The sequence below is a fragment of the Nannobrachium achirus genome (genome assembly GCF_963921795.1).
Source record: "Nannobrachium achirus genome assembly, chromosome: 10".
Lineage (NCBI taxonomy): Eukaryota > Metazoa > Chordata > Actinopteri > Myctophiformes > Myctophidae > Nannobrachium > Nannobrachium achirus.
Window position 1 is genome coordinate 29,165,120 of NC_137819.1, and position 26,008 is coordinate 29,191,127.

At 40.4% G+C, this 26,008-nt stretch overlaps 3 protein-coding genes across 3 annotated transcripts in view; 1 reads left to right on the forward strand and 2 right to left on the reverse strand.

Moving 5' to 3' along the window:
- The first annotated feature begins 3,102 nt into the window (after positions 1-3,102).
- On the forward strand, positions 3,103-12,969 carry airim (AFG2 interacting ribosome maturation factor). Its single transcript, XM_080734413.1, has 4 exons — positions 3,103-3,509; positions 11,194-11,373; positions 12,009-12,127; positions 12,616-12,969. The coding sequence occupies exons 1-4, from the start codon at positions 3,238-3,240 to the stop codon at positions 12,654-12,656; spliced, it is 612 nt and encodes a 203-aa protein (XP_080590539.1). The 5' UTR covers positions 3,103-3,237; the 3' UTR covers positions 12,657-12,969.
- A 653-nt stretch (positions 12,970-13,622) lies between these two features.
- Positions 13,623-14,306, reverse strand: cldn35 (claudin 35; the record flags this gene model as incomplete). Its single annotated transcript, XM_080734449.1, has 1 exon — positions 13,623-14,306. The coding sequence occupies one exon, from the start codon at positions 14,304-14,306 to the stop codon at positions 13,623-13,625; it is 684 nt and encodes a 227-aa protein (XP_080590575.1).
- A 10,125-nt stretch (positions 14,307-24,431) lies between these two features.
- Positions 24,432-26,008, reverse strand: part of ago4 (argonaute RISC component 4) — a 28,225-nt gene continuing 26,648 nt past the window's right edge. The window contains exons 18-19 of the mRNA XM_080734538.1: positions 25,428-25,627; positions 24,432-25,013 (exon numbers count right to left, since the gene is read on the reverse strand). Of these exons, the coding sequence (XP_080590664.1) occupies positions 24,905-25,013; positions 25,428-25,627 (309 nt within the window). The 3' untranslated portion in view covers positions 24,432-24,904. The remainder of the gene's footprint in view (positions 25,014-25,427; positions 25,628-26,008) is intronic.

Consider the following 26,008-nt stretch of genomic DNA (forward strand, 5'->3'; position numbering starts at 1 on the left):
TACACCGTATCCTACGTGTAATGGGATATTTACCGTGTTAATGTTTGTTTTGTGTCGTCTCGTCGTGCTGTTGCTGTCCCTCTTCTTTAACGGCCTCACTCACGCAGAGTCACAGTCACACTGATAAATAGAAGTGGAACAAGATTTCGAATCTGGGAACAGGGAGGAGCCAAGTTGACCGATCAGCCAACCAGCAAGCTTTATAGTTCTTCTTCTTCTTCGTTAGCTTTAATGCCGGATGACAACCAACATATCTAGGTGTATTGATTGATTGATTGAAGAATTTATTAGAAGTTTGCAATAGAAAAAAGTACAGTTTCATGACAGTACAAATCACTGGTACAAGGTCAACTAAAAGGAGATCCTAGAAAGCCGAGGCTTATTTCCACAGGAACCACACTTTAAGTATCTCATATAACATTGAAAGACAGACGGATAGAACATAGTACTTTATCTAGGATAATATCAGTTTCAAAAGCATAACATCAAATACAAAAGGCAGAATACAAAGAAAAAGGGGGGGGGGAGCATGGGGGCTTAGTCTATTTACAAGTCACGGGTAGCTGCTGTCTGAAGGTGACTTTTCATACCAATTTTGAAGGAGGCTAGGGATTTGCTCTCCTTTAGGGCTTGTGGAAGGGCGTTCCACATGTTGATGGTATAGCAGGAGAACGAGTTAGCGCCTTGTTTAGTGTTAAATCTACGCTGATGATGATTAGTGGAGCTGCCTCTGGTGTTATGATCGTGAACATCCTTGACCTTTAAGAAGTAGTTTGTCAGGTACATGGGAATCTTGGAGGTGTAGTGTATCTTGTACACCAGGCCCATTGCAAGATGCTGTACTCTGTCAGCTACTTTGAGCCACCCCACGCTTTCGTGGTGATGCTCGGTAAGGTGGGTCAGAGGAGGGAGACCAAGCACAACCCTAATTAGTTTGTTTTGGGCTGTTTGGAGCTTTAGCTTTAAGGCAGCTGGGGCGTCGCGATACCAGACAAGGACTCCGTAATCAATGAGGGGCCCAATAAGAGCACCTCCTAGTGTCTTTCGGGATTTAATATTGATCAGTGGGGCAACTCTTTGCAAGAAGCGAATTCGTTGATTGACTTTATTGATTACCTTGGTGGTCATTTTTTCACTGGATAGGTTAGCCTCCAGGATGCAACCCAGGTAGCAGATGTGGTTTTTTCTTTCTATCACAGTGTCACCTACTTTAATTGTGAAGTTCTCAACTAGGCTAAGTTTCTGACTAGATCCAAAGAGGATACATTCAGTTTTGCCTAGGTGAATTGAGAGTCTGTTGTCATTGAGCCAGGTGCAGATCTTGTTAAGTTCACAGTTAAGGGCCTTTTCAACCAGCAAAATGTCTCTGCCTGAGACTAGGAGAGCCGAGTCATCCGCGAACAGAAACAGATTGCAGTCACAAGCAGATGACATGTCGTTTACGTATATTAAGAACAACAGTGGTCCTAGTATACTCCCTTGAGGTACTCCACAGTTTACTGGGAGGGGGGGGGACAGGGTTCCGTTGACTTCCACCATCTGTTCCCTCCCCACCAAGTAAGAGTGCATCCATCTCACTGCTGTGCTATCAAGACCAATAGCTTTGAGTTTTTCGATCAGAATAGAATGATCGACGGTGTCAAATGCCTTCTGGAGGTCCAGCATGACCATGCCACAATATTTGCCATCGTGAATTTCACGTTTGATGTAATCATTCAAATAGATGAGGCATGTATCTGTGGAATGGGACTCTCTGAAGCCAGACTGGAACTCGTAGATCAGTTTATTCTCTTCAAGATATCTAGCCACCTGTTCATAGACAATTTTTTCCATTACCTTAGAGATGGAACTAAGGATTGAGATTGGCCTGTAGTTGCCAGGGTCAAGTTTACTGCCTTTTTTGTGCAGGGGAGTGTTCTTCAGGTTACAATCAATCTACTCACAAATGCAATCTATCTACTCACAAATTATTTTGTCACTATATCTCAATAAATTGCATGGCCTCTCTAGAACACAATAACCTATCAATAATACTTTCCTCTCATTTCTGACTTAACTTTCTGTCTGACTAGAGGTGGGACGCTCGCAAACGAATCGAGTCTTTTGAACGGCTCTTTGAAAGGAACAGATCCCAGAGATACTTAAATGGTTTCCTGTGGAAATAAGCTTAATCTTTGCATGGATCATCTCCTTTTAGTAGACCTTGCACCAGTGAACTGTACCGTCATGAAACGGTACCTTTTCCTATGCAAACTTCTAATAAAGTCTTCAATCAATCAATCAAAAGCAGAGATCCGGCTCACTTCGAAGATAGTCCAGGCAAACTAGCGTTTTACGAGAAAGTAATTGTAACAGAATTTTTTTCACCACACATCAGTTCTATGAGGTGTCTAGAACAACATACTAAAAGTCCTAAGAAATCCCAGTTGCGGAAATATGTTTGGCAGCTAGGGTAATTTTCAGTCTCATTCACTTGCTATACACTACACTATAAAGGCAAAAATGACTCCCAAAAAATCTGCTTTAAGTGGGATGTGAGGGGTCAAACTAGGGTTTTTTAATTATTCTGAATTCATTGCAAGCATTTGTTTTGCATAAAAAACATTCCTTGGGCTAAAAACAGACCCCAAAAGGCTGTGAAAATTGATGACTCATCACTAAACCATCGTATTGTGGGGTCATTTCTTGCCCAAGGAATGTTTTTCATGCCAAACAAATGCTTGCAATGGATTCAGAATAATTAATAACCCCTAGTTTGACCCCTCACATCCCACTTAAAGCAGATTTTTTGGGAGTCATTTTTGCCTTTATAGTGTAGTGTATAGCAAGTGAATGAGACTGAAAATTACCCTAGCTGTCAAACATATTTCCGCAACTGGGATTTCTTAGGACTTTTAGTATGTTGTTCTGGAGACCTTATAGAAAAGGTCTGTGAAGAAAAAAATTCTGTTACAATTACTTTGTGTTTTGGGTCCAAAATGAGCTAGTTTGCCTGGACTAAGAGCCATGAATCCCATCTCTACTGCTGACTTTATTTCGACCAATCATAGCATAGAACGACCGTGTTTACATCACGAGACCGGAAAACAGTACAGCATCATGGTGGCAGCAGTGTGATTTTGTAACATTAGACAGATCTGATTGGGAATGCAACGTATTTATCTTTTTTTTTTTTTGTGGACAAGGAAGACGTTACTCTGATGGCATTTGCTTGTGGAAACGGTTGTGAAAGTTGAAATGTCAAAGCCCGTGGTGTTGCCATCACTTCATCAAATACTGAGGACATGCTTTCAGTGTCTCGAGAGCAACCAGAAAGTGTGGAACGCTGTATTGGCTGAATGCAGCCCTTTGGTTGTGTCTCTCGGAAACGTAGCCGAGCAGTTTAAAGCTCTTTCCAATGTCCAGCTGTCCAGCACTCCGCTGAACTCCTTCCCTGATTTGCAAGAGCGATTACACTTCAAGCTGGTCGAGGCAACGGAAATCATCTTGGACAAGCTCAATGAGAAAACGTGAGTTTAATAACAATACATTTTATTTGTCTTAAACGCAATTATTGTGCATTATATATATATATATATATATATATATATATATATATATATATATATATATATATATATATATATATATATATTGTAGCGGCCCCTTTAAGAGTGGCCGGATGTCACGTGTTGTTGTTGTGGCTTTTCCCGGAACTTGGGGGGAAGTAGCGTCATTCCAGGGTGTTGTTGTGATATGGGATACAGTCTGTGCCACACTCTGCGAGGATATATGTTATTATTCATGCTGAACGAAGCCTTTAATAAACGTGACACTAAACTGTGGGACACGTCTCTGCCTCCGGTTCTTGGGATTGTTACAATATATATAACTGTTCAGGGCAGGAATTTCAGGGAGGCCATGGCCGTCGTTGCCCCTCAGTTTGGCCTTGTGCCCCTCCAAAAAATGTCATGCCCTGAGGCCACAGTGGCCTTAATGCCCCAGCTGACTGTACCACTTTCTCCTCTGTCTTTTTCTTGTCAATATGTAGACACCAGTGTCTTGTTGAGTCTCCATTTTTAAACCAATCCAGTATCTTTTGCACGGCTTAGCATCAGATTGTAAATACCCATTTATTTATTGTGGGCTCGCCTGGAAGGCGAGCACACGTATGTTATCTTCATTATTGTGGGCTCGCCTGGAAGGCGAGCACACGTATGTTATCTTCATTATTTATCTATCAGTCAGTCAGTCAGTCAGTCAGTATCTCCTCAAAACTTTGGCGCGCTTCATCTCTTAAACGCTTACACCTTTCAACACCATTCAAATTTTTATGTGTTCAGCTTACTGAGGACACGTGTGCTTGTACTTTTGGTTTTGAAATGTTTTGTAGTTTAATTATAAAAAAATAAAAATGTTTAACTTTAAGCACCCAATGCATTTCCAATGGGTTTAGTGAGTGGGGAGAGAGTGAGACAGAGGAAAGGGACCCATGTTTATATTAAGTCGCTGTGGCTGCAATATTCACACTTCAGATATGCTATTTATATCAATGCGTTCACACAGGTCTGCTGTCTGATTTGATCCAAATGTCTAAGCTGTGTGATGTATAAAACTATAGTTATAGTTAAAACTATAAATAAATGTCCCTCTCCACTCTACTGATTGACACAGCTGTGATTAAAGGCTTGGCTGTCATTGGCTGTTCTGTGGTGATGTAGCCTTACATAAGTCGGCCCTGCAGTGACAATGCGAAAGTCTCGGCAGAGACGTCTTAATGTAAGGCTAGTGGTGCTGCAAAGTAACCAAGTACATTTACTCAAGTATATACAAACAAGTACTTGTACCTACAGTACAATTTTTAGGTACTTTTACTCTAATTTCCATTTTTGTTACTTATACTCTACTATAAATACAGCATTTGACAGCTTCAGTTACTTTTTATTTAGCAGATTTTATTATTAATAATAATAATTATTATTAACACGCACGCACGCACGCACGCACACACGCACACACACACGCATACACACACACTGACACACAAACAACTGTTACTGTGTTACTGTGGAGACGTTTGCTTGTATTTGTCTTTGACACATGTTTTGTAGTGTTTTAGAAATTTAACTTAAAAAGAATAAGGTTCCCGGGCGATGGGCTTTACAGTATATATCCTAGAACCCGCAGGGGCACTCTGTGTGGTTGTTGTTGGTTGTCAGGGAGATATCACAACCAATGCATTTCCAAATCAGACGATCAACCGAAGTGGACCCACCTGGCAAAACCACACCCCAAACACTTTAAAAGCCATGAATTTCAGCCTGTCTGCATTTGAATCCTAGTATATCCCATATGCATTTGGATCAGCATGTCCCGTACTGTATACCAACTTTTACTTTACACTTTTGTTACTTATACTCCACTGCAATTGCATTTGGCAGCTTTAGTTACTTGTTACTTTGCAGATTTTATTATTAATACAAAACATACGGTAGATGAATCACGTAGAAGCTGATCTACAATGTGACATTGCGACATGTTGTGATCTTGTAGATCTGCTGTTTTTAAAAAGCTTGTCAATATTAGGACCATCTGCGTACTATTACTTTGATGTGGTTTGCTGGTTTGCAAAGTGTAGTTCAGGGACCCCTAGGACAGACACACACACACACACACACACACACACACACACACACACACACACACACAGGTTCCCCATCTTTCTTCCCAGGCTTTAAACAGCCATAACTTCAGTTCCCAACATGCTACTGGTCTCGAACCTTTGTTGTTGGTTACCCGTCCACATTATATTTTAATTTTATTTTGATTTAATTGTCCATACCTTTAAAGGACCAGGTCACCTCTGGGACAACCAGATCTTATTTTATTGTTGTGTGGGACACGATCAACACAATCCTGTAATTTCTTGTGTTCAATCTGTGTTTTTAGATATTTTATTATTTCAGCATGCTACAACTGGTCATATGATGCTTTGTAGCATGATATTGCATCATCTCATGCATCATATGATGCAAAATGCATCATATGACCAGTTGTAGCATACTGAAATACTAAAATATCTAAAAACACAGATTGAACACAAAAAATAACTCAACATTGTGTTGATCGTGTCCCCACACAACAATAAAATAAGATCTGGTTGTCCCAAAGGTGACCTGGTCCTTTAAGTTCATGTAATAACACTGCTTGTCTACATTGTATTTGCATTACCATTTTACGTCAGTAAAATGAAAGAGAGCATTGCCTGGGAACTTGACACTTTTACTATTATTGTTTTGGGTTGGAATCGAGCCCACACTGTTTCGAAGGAACGGTATTTCTAGTTTATTGTGGGCTCGCCTGGAAGGCGAGCACACGTATGTTATCTTCATTATTTATTTGTTTATTTATATATGTGTATCTCCTCAAAACTTTGGCGCGATTCATCTCTTAAACGCTTACACCTTTCAACACCATTCAAATTTTTATGTGTTCAGCTTACTGAGGACACATGTGCTTGTATTTTTGGTTTTGAAATGTTTTGTAGTATAAATATAAAAAAATAAAAATGTTTAACTTTAAGCACCCAATGCATTTCCAATGGGATTAGTGAGTGAGGACAGAGTGTAGACAGAGGAAAGAGACCCATGTTTATGTTAAGTCACTGTGGCTGCAATATTCACACTTCAGATATGCTATTTATATCATTGCGTTCACACAGGTCTGCTCTCTGATTTGATCCAAATATCTAAGCTGTGTGATGTATAAAACTATAGTTATAGTTAAAACTATAAATAAATGTCCCTCTCCACTCTACTGATTACACAGCTGTGATCAAGAATCAAGTCCGGGCGATGGGATGTAAATCCCATAGCCATATATCCTAGAGCCCGCAGGGACAGTCAGCCATATTAGTGGTTGTTGTTGGTTGTCAGGGAGATATCAAAACCAATGCATTTCCAAGTCAGATCCACAAACACAATAAAAGCCATGCTCCACTCCTCAGTCTGGAGTGGCCACATAGAAGAACGCCTTGGTTATAGACATAGTGGAGGACAGATGTGATCTGGGATTGTTAGCCTACAGTATATGCACTCAATATACTCCACTACAGTTGGAGTCCATTTGACAGTTGCTGGTTCCCAAACACAGAATCAAAAATGTAGATCTAGAACACATAGAATATGTACAGTACAGTAAGGTTCAGTAGAGTACAGTAAAAGTACAGTAAGGTTCAGTAGAGTACAGTAAAGTACAGTAAGGTACAGAAAGGTACAGTACAGAAAGGTACAGTAGAGTACAGTACAGTAAGGTACAGTAAAGTACAATACAGTACAGTAAGGTACAGTAGAGTACAGTAAAGTACAGTACAGTAAGGTACAGTACGGCACAGTAGAGTACAGTACAGTATAGTACAGTAAGGTACAGTAGAGTACAGTAAAGTACAGTACAGTACAGTAAGGTACAGTACAGTAAGGTACAGTAGAGTACAGTAAAGTACAGTAAGGTACAGTACAGTAGAGTAAAGTACAGTACAGTAAGGTACAGTAAGTTACAGTAGAGTACAGTAGAGTACACACACACAGGTCCCCCATCTTTCTTCCCAGGCTTTAAACAGCCATAACTTCAGTTCCCAACATGCTACTGGTCTCGAACTTTTGTTGTTTGTTTACCCGTCCACATTATATTTTAATTTTATTTTGATTTAATTGTCCATACCGTTAAAGGACCAGGTCACCTCTGGGACAACCAGATCTTATTTTATTGTTGTGTGGGACACGATCAACACAATCCTGTAATTTCTTGTGTTCAATCTGTGTTTTTAGATATTTTAGTATTTCAGCATGCTACAACTGGTCATATGATGCTTTGTAGCATGATATTGCATCATCTCATGCATCATATGATGCAAAATGCATCATATGACCAGTTGTAGCATACTGAAATACTAAAATATCTAAAAATACAGATTGAACACAAAAAATAACTCAACATTGTGTTGATCGTGTCCCACACAACAATAAAATAAGATCTGGTTGTCCCAAAGGTGACCTGGTCTTTTAAGTTCATGTAATAACACTGCTTGTCTACATTGTATTTGCATTACCATTTTACGTCAGTAAAATGAAAGAGAGCATTGCCTGGGAACTTGACACTTTTACTATTATTGTTTTGGGTTGGAAGCGAGCCCACACTGTTTCGAAGGAACAGTATTTCTAGTTTATATACTAGTCAGTATCTCCTCAAAACTTTGGCGCGCTTCATCTCTTAAACGCTTACACCTTTCAACACCATTCAAATTTTTATGTGTTCAGCTTACTGAGGACACGTGTGCTTGTATTTTTGGTTTTGAAATGTTTTGTAGTATAAATATAAAAAAATAAAAATGTTTAACTTTAAGCACCCAATGCATTTCCAATGGGTTCAGTGAGTGGGGACAGAGTGGAGAGAAGGATAATAGACCCATGTTTATGTTAAGGCGCTGTGGCTGCAGTGTTCACACTTCAGATATGCTATCTATATCATTGCGTTCACACAGGTCTGCTCTCTGATTTGATCCAAATATCTAAGCTTTGTGATGTATATATTCTGAGTTAAAACTACAAATATCTATAAATGTCCCTCTCCACTCTACTGATTGAGACAGCTGTGATTAAAGGCCTGTCTGTCATTGGCTGTTCTGTGGTGCTGCAAAGTAACCAAGTACATTTACTCAAGTATATACAAGTACTTGTACCTACAGTACAATTTTGAGGTACTTTTACTCTACTTTCCATTTTTGTTACATATACTCTACTATAAATACAGCATTTGACAGCCTCAGTTACTTGTTACTTTGCAGATTTTATTATTAATAAAAAACATAGATGGACCACTTAATACTGCTATGAAGTTGATCTACAATGTGCACGCACGCACGCACGCACGCACGCACGCACGCACACACACACACACACACACACACACACACACACACACACACACACACACACACACAAACAACTGTTACTGTGTTACTGTGGAGACGTTTGCTTGTATTTGTCTTTGAGACATGTTTTGTAGTGTTTTAGAAATTGTACTTAAAAAGAATAAGGTTTTAGGATCCCGGGCAATGGGATTTACAGTATATATCCTAGAACCCGCAGGGACAATCAGCCGTATTAGTGGTTGTTGTTGGTTTTCAGGGAGATATCACAACCAATGCATTTTCAAATCAGATCCACAAACACAATAAAAGTCATGCTCCACTCCTCAGTCTGGAGTGGCCACATAGAAGAACGCCTTGGTTATAGACATAGTGGAGGACAGATGTGATCTGGGATTGTTAACCTACAGCATGGGTATTCAACTGGCGGCCCGCGGGCCAATTGCGGCCCGCGGGGACCTTCCTTGTGGCCCCTGGAGCAATTTTGAAAAAAAAGAAAAAAAAATCCAAAATGTTTTTTTGTGGAGGCTAATGAACGTTATAGGTATGGTTTGCGCGATATGAAACGTGAGCTTCATTTTACCATAATCACAGACTCACAGTATCATATTCCATCATATTCAAGTGAAGTGACTCCAGTCAGAGCACTGCAGCAGAGTGGAGTGTGTGTGTCTGCGACTCACCTGATCCTCGTTTAGCATCGTTAAAGCATCAGAGAAGGCAATTGTGTGTGCACTGTCAATAAGGTCGACATCAATGCCAGGTTGGCCATCACTAGTGTGATGTACTGTAGTTAGCACTAGGTTTTACCAAGAAAGCATGTTTACAATTGTCAACTTGTTGAACAGAAATTAAGCACATTAACATGAAAAGTATTCTACTTGAAAAGTATTCTGCTTTGCAATGTAGTTAGATGAAAATGTTGTGAAAATGTGGTCATGCCGTTGTTCTTTATTGCGGCCCCCGGCCCCTTGGGTTTCTGTCAATGTGGCCCCCTGGACAATTTAGTTGAATACCCCTGACCTACAGTATATGCACTCAATATACACCTCTAGAACACATAGAATATGTACAGTAAGGTTCAGTAGAGTACAGTAAAAGTACAGTAAGGTTCAGTAGAGTACAGTAAAGTACAGTAAGGTACAGTAAAGTACAATAAAGTACAGTAAGGTACAGTGGAGTACAGTAAAGTACAGTAGAGTAAAGTACAGTAGAGTACAGTAAAGTACAGTATAGTAAGGTACAGTACGGTACAGTAGAGTACAGTATAGTATAGTACAGTAAGGTACAGTACAGTAAGGTACAGTAGAGTACAGTAAAGTACAGTACAGTAAGGTACAGTACAGTACAGTAAGGTACAGTAGAGTACAGTAAAGTACAGTAAGGTACAGTACAGTAGAGTACAGTAAAGTACAGTAAGTTACAGTAGAGTACAGTAAGGTACAGTAAAGTACAAAACAATACAGTAAGGTACAGTAGAGTACAGTAAAGTACAGTAAAGTACAATAAAGTACAGTAAAGTAGAATAAAGTACAGTAAGGTACAGTGGAGTACAGTAAAGTACAGTAGAGTACAGTAAAGTACAGTAAAGTACAGTATAGTAAGGTACAGTAGAGTACAGTACAGTAAGGTACAGTACGGTACAGTAGAGTACAGTATAGTATAGTACAGTAAGGTACAGTACAGTACAGTAAGGTACAGTAGAGTACAGTAAAGTACAGTACAGTAAGGTACAGTAGAGTACAGTACAGTAAAGTACAGTAAGTTACAGTACAGTACAGTAAGGTGCAGTACAGTATAGTAAGGTACAGTACAATACTGTAGGGTACTGTACCTTACAGTACCTTAAAGTATCCTATTTGTTGGGTTGGAATCGAGCCCACACTGTTTCGAAGGAACAGTATTTCTAGTTTCACAATGATATTCTACATATTAAATTCAACCCTTAAATTCAATTAATTATTTCAATGGACTAAAATATTGTTTTATTTGATGGCCTTCCTGCCCTGGCATTTGGGCTTTCTTTGTACCCTAAAAAAATGGACAACCCCAAAGGCCAAGTGGCCTTGCCCCTAAAATGATGAAATTCCAGGCCTGCAGCCTAACCTTCAACTAAAAAATTGTTATAATTGTTATAACAGAATTATTATTCTCTCTCTCTCTCTCTCTCTCCCTCTCCCTCTCCCTCTCCCTCTCCCTCTCTCTCTCTCTCTCTCTCTCTCTCTCTCTCTCTCTCTCTCTCTCTCTCTCTCTCTCTCTCTCTCTCCCTCTCTCTGACTCTCCCCCAGGGCTTCTCTCCAGTCTGTGAAGGATGCTATCAGTATCCAGGTGTATGGAGCCTTCCAGTTGTATGAGGAGAAACTGGACAGTCTGGACCTCTCCACATGCACGCAGAGATCTGCCACTACCCCATCAGTAGCTGACATGATGGAGTGGCTGCAGGATGCAGAGCGATACTATCGGCAACAGTATCCTCTCTGTCTATGGCCGGAATTGGTGTTTATGCTATTAATGATTGATGTAAATTGGGAGATTGAATTTATTACCCTTTCTCAGGATTTTTAAACATAGCTGGGAAGTGCAAAATAGTTTGTTTCATTTAGATTTTAATGTTGCTACCGGTAAACATTATACATTTTTTAAGATATTTTTGATAGCACCAGTGGAGATTGACAGGCAACAGGGGGAGAGAGAGACGGGGAGTGACACGCAGCAAAGGTCGTCAGTATCGGGCTTCGAACCCGCGACACACTGTTGGGCATTAGAGCACGGTATGCGCCTTGACCCGCTAGGCCAGCGGGCGCCCCGTAGAGGATAGACTTAAAGGCCAATATGTCCTCATATTCCATCAAGTCTGTCAGATCTGACTTTCTATAACCCCCTTCGTGGTTCCTCAGAACTATAGACGCATAGCACATGCTAGGAATGTGTCTGATGCTGGATTTCAACCAAGTAGGGGGAGTAAAACAGAAAATAGTCCAGGGTCAAAGGTGTTTGGGTATACAATACGTTAGCTTTCAGTTGAATTTGAATCCTTGTTGAAAGTAACACAAAGAGAATGAATTATTATTATAGTTATTATTATCCTCAACCATATGTTCAGATTTCTGAGCAGGAAGACTCTGCTGCTGACCCTAAGCCCTGATGACCTCTCTCTTCTGGAATCTGCCCCTAAGAGATGGGAGTCCTTACAGTCACCCAGTGGAGATGAGATGATCACCGGTGAGACATCATCATACAGTGTTGTTGTTATGCAGATTAAGACAGGGCGATATGGGCAAAATCAAATATCACGATATTTGTACCAAATGACCTTGATATTGTGACCATGAAATCATTTCTTTTCAAACATAGCTTGAAAAAAATAAAATAGCAAAAGCCAATCTATAAGTTCACAACACATATTGCAATGCATTGTGGGCTTGTATATCTTATCTGCTATTTTAGCTATCGCTTTTTTTTTTTTTTTTTTTTTTCGTTTGTTTTTTTAAGTATAAAATAAGGCTTAATTAATACTAGAAAGCTCTTTATTAAGTTTATAAAAAATGTTTTAGAAATAAAATACAGATGTATTTTGCAGGAAGAATTTCTGAAAACCATTTCATTTTGAATAACTTACTTTTTTGGGCAGTATTTTAAAACACTTGTGTATGTTTTCCATGAAAGATTAAGATTAAATGTGAACTATTTACTATTGTGTCTCGTTTCAGATGTACTCTACAAAGTGTCCCTTTTTATGGAGTCACAATGAAGAAAGCAAAAGAGACGTTGAGATGAATCACCTCCGCTTTGTGAACCTTTCTATGAAGTGGTTCAACAGTTCAGGAACAGAAATCCTGATGAACAGATCCGGACATAGTGTATACATTGGATGTATGTGTATTATTTGTATGTAATGGAGCCTTTAAAGAAGTCACATCACTTGGTCAAGTAAAATGTGAGCCTTCCTTGTATTAGCCTATTGTTGAATACAAGATCATTTTGTGCCAACAATGTGGAAATGAAAGACAAAATGATCAATCTCTTCCCTACACAGAACCCATTACATCGGGCAACCATTTTTATTCTACTGGATTTGTTATCTTTTAAATAAAGCTCAAACACAATGGACTGTTTTTGAGGAAATGCAATAACATGTAAGAAACAGAATCTCAAAATCATTAAAACACTCAAGATATTATTTTTTATTCTTAAACTGTTTTGATTCATGTCATTTCAACCAAGTTTAATGTTGCAAATGTTAGAGGCAATGGCATTGCCATATGAAAACAACTGTATGAAATCACTACAATCTTCAACACAAGCAAACATAACAGTGATACATTTAAAATGTTTGTTGACCCACTGACCTATTATAATATCACAATGATTTCTCCTCATCTTGCACAAAATAGGCAAGAAATAATTCATTCATCACGGTGCAAGTAATGGCCGAATATCAAATTCAATATCGTATAAAGGTTGTGTTTTACCTTAGACAATTCAGAAAAATAATAGAGATAAATCTACAAAAATAATAAGCAAATTGTTCAATAAATAAATATGAGTATTTCCAATTAATTCATAGGCCACTTAAATTCACAAGGTTTAAACTACAGACAGGTAAACGCTGAGAAGAATTGCAATTCAAGTCCAAACTCAGTGCCCACCCCACTCATATTTAGTGTTCTTTCATCTTCGTTTTTGCTTTGTTCTCGTACACACTTCCTTTTCCTCTCTACACGTATTCCTTCATGGGCAGACTGTTGGATGTAATGGGCTTTGGGGGATCTGGTTGTGGTGAATTAGCAAAGCTTCGGCCTATGTACCCTCTTCGGTACCCAGCACCCCCTTCCATGTGCGGGCAGGTGCTGCTCAGCACAGCTCCGCTGATCATCAGGATAACCGCTGCCGCCCAGCCCAAATAGATGGCTTGACCGAGCTCTCGTTTGTGCATTAGGGGCACATTGGGGTTGTAGAAGTCCTGGACCACCGTATTAGCAGTCCAGGAAACCGGCACCAGAACACACAGGCCTGTCAGAATGAACAGAACCCCACCGGAGAGTGCGATGCCGGCCTTGGCCCGGCGGTCATCCCCGGCACAGGTGGTGCACTTCATGCCACAGCAGGACACGGTGCAGGAGAGCCAGCCCAGGAAAATGGCCACACACATGAGGGCGCGGGCAGCCTGGATGTCCGGGGGCAAGGCCAGCATGGAGTCGTAGGTCTTACACTGCATGTGGCCAGTGGTCTGGTAGATGCAGTTCATCCAGATGCCTTCCCATTTGATTTCAGAGGTGAGGATGTTGCTGCCGATGAAGGCGGAGACCTTCCACTGGGGGAGGGCTGTCACTGTGATTGCCATGATCCAGCCAGTGACCGCACAGGTAAAGCTAATCAGCTGCATGCCAGTGTTCACCATGATGACTTCTCGCCTAAAATAAATGTTCTCAAGATGAATAGTCTTTGCTCCTTCAAACTGCAGTGTATTATTTGACCTGTTCTAGGCTAGCAGATTCTTAAGATCCTGGCCTTAATGTCTCAGCGAAGGTCACTCTCTGCTCTCAGCATCCACTATCTGTCTCAAAGTTTCTTTGTTTTTGTCAGTTTTTTTAAATGTAACATACTTTCCATTTCATATCATTCATATCAAGTCTCCTTTCATTGTTTTCAGGTGGTAACCTCTTTCTTCCCCTCCTCATTCGTCTTTTCCGAATGCCCAGAAGCTCTCACACTTTCTCCTTCTTACCCTTTCTTTTTTGAGAGTTTGAGATGATGAATTATTGACTAGCCAATACCTGTGCAGCCACCTGTGGCAGCCCACCAATATTGGATTGATCAGCTATGAAAAATGGCACCACTGACTCAGGCCTTCGAGGTTTGTGGGTTGAATGAATCTCATTCAACCTTTCTTTTAGGCAGCATTTATAATTCGTCCAGTGTTTTGAACCCAACTCGAACCCGGACGGATCTGGGTTGGGTTGATTGTGGGTGTCAGTTTCTATTACTCTCCTGGTTTGGTGTAGCCTTACTTAGATCAGTTAGACTGATAGAACCTGATACTTGGACTCTGTGCCACTCTGACACAGCGGTGGATGTATGCGGTCACGGCAAGAGTAAAATATTGATTCTAGATTCAACAAAATGCAAAACTACTGTGTCTACCTTTCATTGAAAATGAACCATACAATCCTCATTTTAGCGCTCCAGGTGTAAAGATTAGAGGTCCACAGGAGATGAACAAAACATGAACACAGATGTTTTAGTCAGCCATGAAAACAGTCAATGAATGGAAGAACAATCAATAAAAGGTGTAATTCCAGTTCCAAATCTGTACACGTCCCTCCAAAACAAAAAACAAATAAGATCCAGCTTCGGTCACAGCTCCACTTGTGTGCAGAATTATTTGATTTCAGCAAACACAATGCTAGTCGGTGTCCATGTCTCAAAAAGCTCAGTCTTCCAGGGAGAAAGAAAGCGAACAGACCTCATCATCAGGCATAGCCGCTGCCAGTTGAAGTGGCTTCTTGCTAGAATAACCACAATGGAGGTCCAAGCCTTGACAAGGCCACTTCAGACTCAATGTAAAGGCACAGCCGTCGCCCGTCCTGCCCCTCTCTGAAGCCCAATTGGGTCAATCCAGCCCAAGTTGGGGTATAGATGGCAAACAGAGCCACTTAGTCTGACTAATAGGTAGACAGAGCATCAGGTTGGTCCCTCCCATCTTCAGAAACCCTGTTTACACTGACCCTTTGAGAGCTGCACTGCCTGGAAAGAGAGAGAGAGAGGGAGGGAGGGAGAGAGAGAGTGAAAGAGCGATAGATAGAACAAAGGATGGAAGGACAGAGCTATAGAGAAAGAGTGGTGTCTGTAGGTGGATCATAACACAAAGACAATCTGGGGGCCTCTACAATGGGGCTGACATGCACTGCCTCATTCCATGCAGCGCACACACACTCTAAATGAGTTTTACAAAAATCTGCTTTCAGGCACCCCTTTTTGTCTGGCGCTGTGGTGAAAGGCAGAAACAGCTTACAAGGGGGGCAAAAGTGGAGGTTTTTTGTGCTGTTTTGTTACAATGAACCAGGTCACAATGTTGAAAACCACAGGAGAAAATACACAACTCACTGGTACAAAGTCATGCCCAATGTTTAACTGAGGGTAAGTGACACATAGGCAGTGAGGAAATTATGAATTCCTGAAGTTATGCAATTACATGTTTATTTGAATTTGACTTAAGATAAATCTGAATCTGAAATCATAACATGAAAGAAAGACAATGGTAACAAAGAAAATAGTAAAAATAAAACGATAAAGTAGACCAGTACAGTATAATATTATTTTTGGATTATGTATTATGGATCTGAGATCAATTCTTCTTCTTTTTTCAATATTTCAGAACATTTCCATCTAATCTGAAAAGTGACCCTCCGTCTCTTGAACCATGGCGTGTGTGTGTGTGTGAGTGTGTGTTGATGAATTAAATATTGTGGCAACAAGATCTGCGGTTCAGGTTTCTTTTCTTGTGTAGCCTCCTCTCTCCTTGGTAACCGTCGTCATGACAACAGGCCGGGACACAGGAAATGCGAGAGGAGCAGAAATGATACACAAAGGGGGAACGAGGAGTGAGCGTGACACATACCAATGATGCCATTCCAGTCTGAATGCGGGAAGAGACTGGTATATAATGTATAATTACAGTATTTCATGTAAGTGAGCTCAGTAGTGACACTGCACAGGATTGTGCACTAGACAGGATTGTTGTGAAAATCCTATACTGTTAACATGCAGCCCTAATAATGACAGATTTGTTTCACAGTAGTATTTTTGAACGTCAACTTTTAGTGTCCACAGGAGATTGAATTGGTTTGGCATGGGTGGAAGCACATAGCACATTTTTGAGCGGTGCAAACTGCTCCCACATTTCACTTGTATGTATTAGCCAAATGTAACAGTATGGAGATCTGTGCTCATACACATAAAGTAACTGACGTCATGGACAGTAACAGCCCATACAAGGAGATAGATATGCACGCGTGTCATGTTTGCACCGCTCACTTCGCACCAATGTGATTTTTTATTAATTGATTCTTAGTAAATAAACAAAAAAAATCACACCTAGTGTGAAGTGAGCGGTGCTATTTATGAGTTAATTTCAGCAAGCGTACCGCTAGCCAATCACAGCACGTCCTGCGTTGTAGTTACATGAGCTCCTTTGGTTACTGTGATATAGTTCTTACATTTCTGGATTATTTTAGAATCACATTTGAAAATAAAAAATCACTTACTGGGGAAAGTCACAATACAGTATTAGCTTTGAACTAGAACAGTAAAGATGTTTCAAATTGTAATTGTTATGGCATAATGAACAGTTAATTGTTATAGCTTGAAAAGTCTCAACCATGTATAACATACGGTAATGGTTAATGCTGAATATGCTATGCTATATACTGTATATTTTATGCTGAACATTAAAGAAAATCATGGCTGTCTTCCTATCGCCAAAAAGAAGCCTGGGTTTCTTAGGCTAGTGCTTAAGTTGTGCATACTGATTATAAGAACTTCTGCTGCTCACTGTTCACTGTATTCCTTTCTCTAAAATAAATATTTAATATTTTTGTATACCCGTCTTGAACAGGGTTCACTTGAAAAGATGATTTTTTTAAAACCCATAGCAGTAAATAAATCAAGATATCTACTTAAAATGGGACACATTTCTTTAATACAATCTTCTTCCGACCTACTGTATGTGGTCAACACAATGAAGAAACTGACCAGAGAAGCCATGTTCAAGCTGCAGGCTTGCTTTGACTGTACTGGAGTTTGTCTTTACACTTGTAGTTGACCGTTATTGTGACTAGGGGTGAAAACAGTCAATCTAATCAATTGATTTAACCGATAAAAAAAAAAAGACTTGACTTTGGGGGGAAACATATATTTTATTATTTTCCAAAATGAAAGGAAAATACCTTTCATTATTGACAACATCATCTTTCTAAAAAATCTCACCAGTGTGAAGTGAGCTGTGCCATTTATGAGTTAATCTCATTAAGCATACCACGAGGCTTGGTCAATGCGGGATGGACGGACATACATACATACAGTACGTACAAAGCCAGATGAAGGAGCGGTTAGCACCGCTCAAAAAGGGGAAATTGATGACTGTCATCGCCAATGACCTGAATATGTTGTGTAACCACCCTGCTGGGAAGCGCTGGGCCCAGATAGTGTTTCACCCTCCTGTCTGAAAGTGTGTCTTGCCCTATGGTCTCCTGTCTCCACACTGGGCTTCAACACAACAGGTCACTGCTGTTATGTGAAGTTCCCTCCTGCTACAAATGCTCCACAATTTTACCTGTTCCTCCAAAAAAACAGAATCGCATATTTTAATGACTACAGGCCAGTCGTTTTGACCTCTGTGGTCATGAAGTCCTTCGAGACACCACAGACCCACCTCCTGGACTACCTGCAGTTTGATGAGATTAAACTACATCCATGAAGACCTTGACAGCCCTGACATTTCTAACAATCTTGCTTGGGGACTTTAGCCCGGCATTCAACACCTTTATCCTGGAACTTCTTCACTCAAACCTCTGTCGACTCACTATGCCTGCCTCCACCTGTCGTCCTGTCAATGGATCATCAACTTCCTGACTGACAGGCAGGAGGCAACATGTGAGGTTAAGGTAAACTCACATTCAGTTCCAATCAGCACTTGTGTGCCCCCGTGTCTCCCTACAAGATTTACTTCACCCCTAAGGACCCACCTCTAAGCTCCTGAAGTCTGCACACAAGTTAATAGTCTCATCCGGGTCAGTGATAAGACAAACATAAGTTGAATGACTTGTCCTCTTGTGTTGACACACACACACACACACACACACACACACCACACACACACACACACACACACACACACACACACACACACACACACACACACACACACACACACACACACACACACACACACACACACACACACACACACACACACACACACACACACACACACGTCTATATACTGCATACCAGTGGTTCCCAATCTTTTTAGCTCGAGACCCAAAAGAGACATTAGACGTTTGCCCGGGACCCAAACTAGTGAAAACAGTAGATCTACAAGCTCACAACGCGTCGCGCCTCATTGTGAGCTTGTAGATCGGCTATTTTCACTACTTCTTAAAGATTTGTTTTTTAATTGATGGAATTTCACGTTTTCTTTTATTTAGCTTAGCTTTTTGGGGAATGTGTTTTTTTTATTTTTATAATAAAAACAAAACATTAAGGGACCCACTGTTTGGGAAACAGTGCTGTATACTATATCACCTGAGGTACATGTATACTCTTCAACAGTGTTTTTCATTTTAAACCATATCTCAAAGACTTGGTTTAAAATGAAAAACACAAAGAAAGTAACCTTGGCTCTAGTCAGTGCAGCCACAACAACCTGGAGCAGAACACGCTCAAAACAGCCAATGAATGATAATGGTTGACTTCAGGGGGAAGTCAACACAAAAAGGCCTAAGCTCTAGGACAGGGGTCTTCAACAGGGGGTCCTCAGAGTTACTACAGGGGGTCCTCCAAATCTTTGAGTGATAGAAACTTTTTTTTCTCCTTTTTTTATATTAATTTAACCACTTGAACCCTAGTGTCCATATTCTGAGAACTTTAGCCAAAAATAGCAGATCTACAAGCTCACAACACCTTGCGCTTGTAGATCGGCTATTTTTGGCAAAGAGCTTTGGTGTAGAGGGGAAAAAGAGCAGACTAAACTATGAACAGGTTGTGGGGGGTCCCTGCTTCATCCCTCTCAACTAAGGGGTCCTTGGCCTGAAAACGTTGAAGTCCCCTGCCCTATAGGAGATGGCGTACTTCCTGTGCCAGCTGAGGAAGTTTAAAGTAAACACAGGAGCTGTTATTTCACTTCTTCACAGCAATCATCAAGTGTTTCGTCGTTACCATAGATTCATATATTATAACTCTATAATCATATGATTACAAGTCTATGGTTCTCACCACCTCCATCGGCTCTGCTGGCAAGCAGGACATGAACCGGCTACAACACACCATCAGGACTTAAAGGGATATTTCACTTTAAAAAAAACGTCATTTTATCGTCTACTCTACACTAACGAATTGTTAACTCTGCACGTGATGAATGTTGGTCAACATTGACACTGTGTAATAATTCTGGATTATATAAAAAATATACATGGGCTCAACATTTTGGGGTATGTTGCACATATGCACAGTACATTGGTGCATTATACATGAAATGTGTTTGTTGCTGCTGTATGTATGTATGCACAAATGAGATCACCAAGAATCCAGTGAACCCATTTTCCTTTGGCAGAGTATGCCACCTAGTGACAAAAATGAGCTAGTTCCATTATATTAAACATTAGCCACCTCGATTAAATACAATGTCCTCTGTATCATAGCATCATGAAAAACTACACCCACAGATCAATGAAGAGAACACACATCTGCTCTGATAGAGGCATGAAATACCAATTTATTACTTTGCACATTAACACAAGTAATTCCCTGCAGGCTAAAAAAAACAAAGAAGGTATTTAAACATCACATAATAGCAATAACAGCGAGTGATTAGGCACCCTTGTAGGAAGGACAGAGTAAGTCTTGCCCCTCCCCAACAGGTCAGAAAGGGTTCCTTCACAGAATTAGAACGTTCCAATTCTATGGTTCTATTGCTATTAGACAATCACACACAGCTCAGAGAAACACTAGCAAAAATAAAATAAAAACAGCAGAGCTAGAACACACGCCGAATAAGGAAACAAAACAAAAAGAAAACAAATTACACAATACACAATGTCAAATTACAAATCTGTTTTAAGATATAATAATATATATCAAAGTCAGAAGAAGTAAAAAATAAATCATGCTCTCTTTCAATAGGGGCACGGAAAGAATTCTGGATCGTTTTTTTTAAAAAGGTTAAAAAGAGGTAATCCTGTCCCGTAGATGCCATGGGTTTCACCAAACCACCTCACAAAGAGGAAGTGCGCTTGCAAGGGGCCTGCGGAGGTTGCCATGGGGACAGGAGAGCCCCCCCGAGAGGCGTGGCCAGGGGCACAAACCAGGAAGTAGGGAGACAAAACGTATGCTCCCTACACTAGCCTGGGCAGAGGAGAGGGCTTAGGTCTTTAACAGGTCCACGTTTGAAGAAAGTACCTCGTTTGAATTTGGACACGACGCAAAGACCAGAACCCCTCACCCTCTCAGAAAACAGCTTGTGCCTCCCAATTTACTGACATTTGTGTAGGAATCTTTAAAATACATCTCGGAGACTGGACAAAATATTGCTAGGCTAAAACAGTCTCACTAAATTAATAAACATTTACCCAAAAAAAAGTTTATATTTTTTCTCTCTCTCATAATAAATATGATTCTAAAGAGTTTTTTTTAAAGGACAATACTCTGGCATGCAGGCGAGCAAAGTCTGTTTTATTACTTTAAAAAAGTTTTTTCAAAAGAGCTAATCCACCAAATGCACATTCCCACTGATTGATACAAGCAACAACAAAATAAAAGTACAGACACAAACCGCAATAGCAAGAGCAGACCAACAGCCACAATTAGAAGAATTATAGCTTAGATTTTTTTCCTCATTTGCTCGACTAAATTTGTATTAATATTGCTTTGCAATGTTATGTTCAGAATTGGTATTCATCACAGACACTAGCCTTTATCAACGAAATGTGAACATCCTGGAGTAGTCTTGACCATCATTCTCCCCAGGGACATTTTGTGAGTTTTTTTCTTTTTTAAACAAACGCCTCCAACTGATATTCAAGCAGATTAAAAAAAAAACGGATGCCCCCTTTAAAACAAAGACAAAGTTATTGCATTCAACGCTTGGACAACACACTCTCCGGGCCCACAAGCCCCTCTCGCTTAGGGCTGTCACAATTATTACATAATCGTCTAATCGCAATTATTTGACATAATTGCAATTATTTTGTCATAATCGTGAATGTTGAAAAATTTCCATACATTTTCAAACAGTGGAAATAGCAGATCTACAAGCTCACAACGCATCGCATCGCAGCACATTGTGAGCTTGTAGATCGGCTATTTCCACTATCAATGTTATTTTTTTAAGTAGTAAGTTGTCAAATATGTCAGTAATTTCTTTGTGTATTTAGGTTATGTTGTCACATCTGCTATGCAACTTCAAAGCCTACAAGCCAAACAGAAATGTAATTGCCAACAACAAAAACACAATTAAATCGTTAATCGCAATTATGTGAGTGACAATTATCGTCATGTAAAATGTCATATCGTGACAGCCCGACTCCCGCTCTAAGGTTCCCCCACTTCTCTCCCCTGGGCCAGCACCCACGCCCACGACAGGCAGGCGCTCAAACTCATTCATAGCAAACCTGCTGCTTTACGGGTGGTTTATTACAAAAGGGTTTATTACTGAGCTGTCCCCCCTGCCGAGGCGTGCGCGACAACTATTCGGAAGCTTCCCCAAGCCCTACTGCATCATCCATCTCATGATCCCATCACAATCCAAGGGGGCACCACAACGGTACAACGGTCAATATTAACACTTATTGCTAAAGCTAAGATGATGGTCTGTTGACAGTAACTCGTTAGGTTTCAGTGAAGAAAGGGTCCAAGGGCAGTGCTTATGCTTATCGTCAACATGTCTAATCTGGTGTGAAAAGAAAAGAAACAAAGAAAATGCAATAAAATTGCAATTTAAAAAAGAAACAAACATCCTAAGTAGTAGAGACTTTGAGAAATTGGTATACTGGTTAATATACACACAAACAGTAATAGAAACAATGTATTTTTGAAAGTCTGAAAATGTTACTCATTGCAAACCCCTTTTGAACAAATTCCTTCAGTCCCACTTTATTCTGATTACAGTCCCTGATTGTCTCCAACTATCTCACCGGATCAAGGCCCTGATGCCGTCTGATGCACTCAGGGGCAAATCTGATTTATCAGTCAGGGTCTTTTAGTGAAGTGTTTACTCAGGTTCGTTATAGGACACAAACACATTTTCTCCTTTCAAATCTCAGAAACTACTAAGGGGCGCATAAACAAATCTGTCCCAGGGCCTACATTCTCACACTATTGGCCAGAATGCTACAAAGTTTCCCAAACCCAAAGCTCTACCACCTTAAAAACCGTGGCTCAACAACTCTTGCCTATTCCTGAAGTCACACTGGTCACTACACAAATGGCTTTGCCGTCGGCCTTAAAATTCATCACAATAGTAATAACATTAACAACAACAACGACAACAACATCAATGATAAACTAGTAATTCTAAACAACAGTTTTAAGATAGCCACAAAACATCTTATATTAAACTCTTACAAATCTGCTTTGTTGATTCTTATGTATAAATGCATAAAGGTAAGAGATAGAGAGTGCCCTCTGTTGCTTGCCTAGCGTCCCGGGTCAGTGCAATGAATTGGCCAGTATTAGCAAAGGAGACAAAAAAAAGAATAAAGAAACTACGCTCATTTTTTCCGGCCCCAAAAATTAAAGGCGGCTAGCGCCTTGTGTAAAAAAAACAAAAAAAACAACAACTCTAAACAGATTAAAAATAAAAAATAAATCCATGCTACTACTAACAGTGTCATAACCTTTCAGATCATCAGGTCCAGAGATTAAAACAAAACAAAACAAAAACAAAAAAACAGATCCCCCTCTTTCACACAGACAGTACAAGCTGATACACCGCCGGTACTGTCTGTGCTTAATGCATTCAGCCATTCAACAGGTCCCAATGCCGAGCCAGAATCACAGGTTAGACCACGGTCACTACTGCTACACATCAGACCTGGAGGTTCAGTTACTCTTTGAGATTCATTCAGTGGCTTTTATGGGATCTGGTAATCTTGTGAGACTCAGGGGAACCAATCGGATTGCTCCCTGCAAATCCCGCCTCATCTCAAGTTCAAAGTGAATTCAATCAGTAACTGACCCCAGGGCTGCTACACCCACCAACCTCTGTGTGAGGCCTGTATAATTCATCTGTTTCAAAGTTGCTTTTATAGATGTAACTATTTATACGTTATATATGTATTGTACTTGTGAATATAAAAACATCAAATCTGAGGCATTTACAGCAGTTATCTCCTTGATTTCCCTTTACAATTCAGTGGCCTGCCATGAAAAATACACACACACACACACACACACACACGCACACACACACACACGCGCACACACAAACAAACAGCAGTACATGTATATACAGAAACGCACATGCTCGCACAATCACTTACTCTTGGTTAAAATGGGAGGGGAGTAGTAATGGGCATGGATACCCAGGTCACCTCGTTTGTAAAAGACCGTAAAGGAGAGAAAAGTTAAAACACACACTCATAAAAAGGAAAAAAAATATATACTGTATATATATATATATATATATCATTCTCAAAAGGTTTAACTCCCCTCCACCTCTTTTCATGCAGAGTCCCCACCCCAACCACCGAAAAACCCAAGACCTTGTGACAGATTTCGCCCAAAGGGGCTTTGAGGTAAAAGTAGATAAGAGTCCTGCTTAGCTGGGAGAGCTGAAGAGGTGGTCTGACACATTTGGCATCAGTCCACTCCCTTTGCTCAGTGTGTCTTACAAAAACAAGAATAAAAGGACATTCAAAATTGACAAACCAAACTCAAAATAATGGCTCAATTCATGGTATGTGTGTATGGTTTGTTTTTCCTTTGCGCACTGAAAACACTCGAGGTTTCTCAGTGCCGGATTGCTGGTTAGAAAGGCGGCTTGACCGAGAACATGACCATGGAACAAGACTTGCCAGATGGTGGGAAACGGCAGAATCCTCTGGCATCGAGCCGCTTTGGTGCAGATTAAGAAAATGTTTGAAAAAGAGAGAGACGGAGAGAGGGACAGACAGAAAGACATACAGACAGACAGACAGACAGACAGACAGAGGATACCGTAGAAGAGAGAGAGACTGGCAAATAGAAATGGAGGAAGGGAAGGAAGCCTGCTGGCTGTCTGGCTCAGGCGAAGTACATGGTGTGCTGGGTGTCATAATGAATCTGAACTGCCTTGGCCAGTGCCAGGGGATCACGGCCGTTACTCTGGCCCGATACGTGGCTGCCTTCCGCACTATAAGAAAAACAGAAACACACACAAACAGAGACGAAGGTATTACAAACAGTATTCTACGTTCTTGGTAAAGCTGACCCAATAGGCAGCATCAGATTAAAGCTGCCTTTGTAAGTGACTTCATCACACGTCTTGTGTCTAGGTATAATAAAGGAGATTGTTAATGGGATAACGATCTGGTGAGTGTGATCACGATAGAATTTCTTCATTTATTTTTATTCCCAACCACCCTAAACTGTCTTGATAAGCGATCCTTTAATAAATGAAAGACCAGACCTAATACACCAAATGAGCTTATACACACACACACACACTAACTTATATGGTATGCTACCATCAATCCAACTATCCAAACGACTTCTCTTTAGTAGCAGACCATGGTCCGTATGAACCACGGCCCAGTTGCCTCTGTACCTGTCATGGTCCTTGTCCACCAGGTGGTATCGAGCACGGAACGCCACTAGCCTGGCGTAGTAGGCTGGTGCTGGGATGGATACTGAGCGCGTGCAGCGGACGTAGGTGTGGCATAGCTGATATGTGAGCAGCTGCAGCTCGTCAGCCGTGAAACAGTTGTCGTCCCAAAGGACGTGGTAGTGAGAGGGACGGCTGGTGCCCTGGAAGGGAAGGGAATGAACAACAGAGAATAATAAAGATTGTGTACCGTGCTTTCTTATTATTATTATTAACCCATTAGAATTATTGAATGCTTTAACTATTGAAAAATAGCAGATATACATGCAAGCTTGTAGATCTGCAATTTCTTTTAATAAAATCTTTTAATATCTCATTTTTGAAGTGAACATTTTGTAACTAAAATATTTGCTTCTGGGGGGTCCCTGATACAAAATATTTTGAGACGGGGGTCAGTGGCCAAATACATATAATTCTAGGGGTCCTTGACATGAAAGTTTGAGAACCACTGACTGTTTTTCAAAAAACCTAAGAAGGATTTAGAAGAAACGTATAGAATCGGGTCAAAATTCAAATGTTCACGA

What these genes read in the sequence shown, in the direction of transcription:
- airim (XM_080734413.1), top strand. Translation starts at nt 3,238, where the DNA reads ATGTCAAAGCCCGTGGTGTTGCCATCACTTCATCAAATACTGAGGACA. An exon ending in GACAAGCTCAATGAGAAAAC is followed by an intron (nt 3,510 to 11,193) that starts GTGAGTTTAATA and finishes ACTCTCCCCCAG; the next exon opens with GGCTTCTCTCCAGTCTGTGA. An exon ending in TGGAGATGAGATGATCACCG is followed by an intron (nt 12,128 to 12,615) that starts GTGAGACATCAT and finishes GTCTCGTTTCAG; the next exon opens with ATGTACTCTACAAAGTGTCC.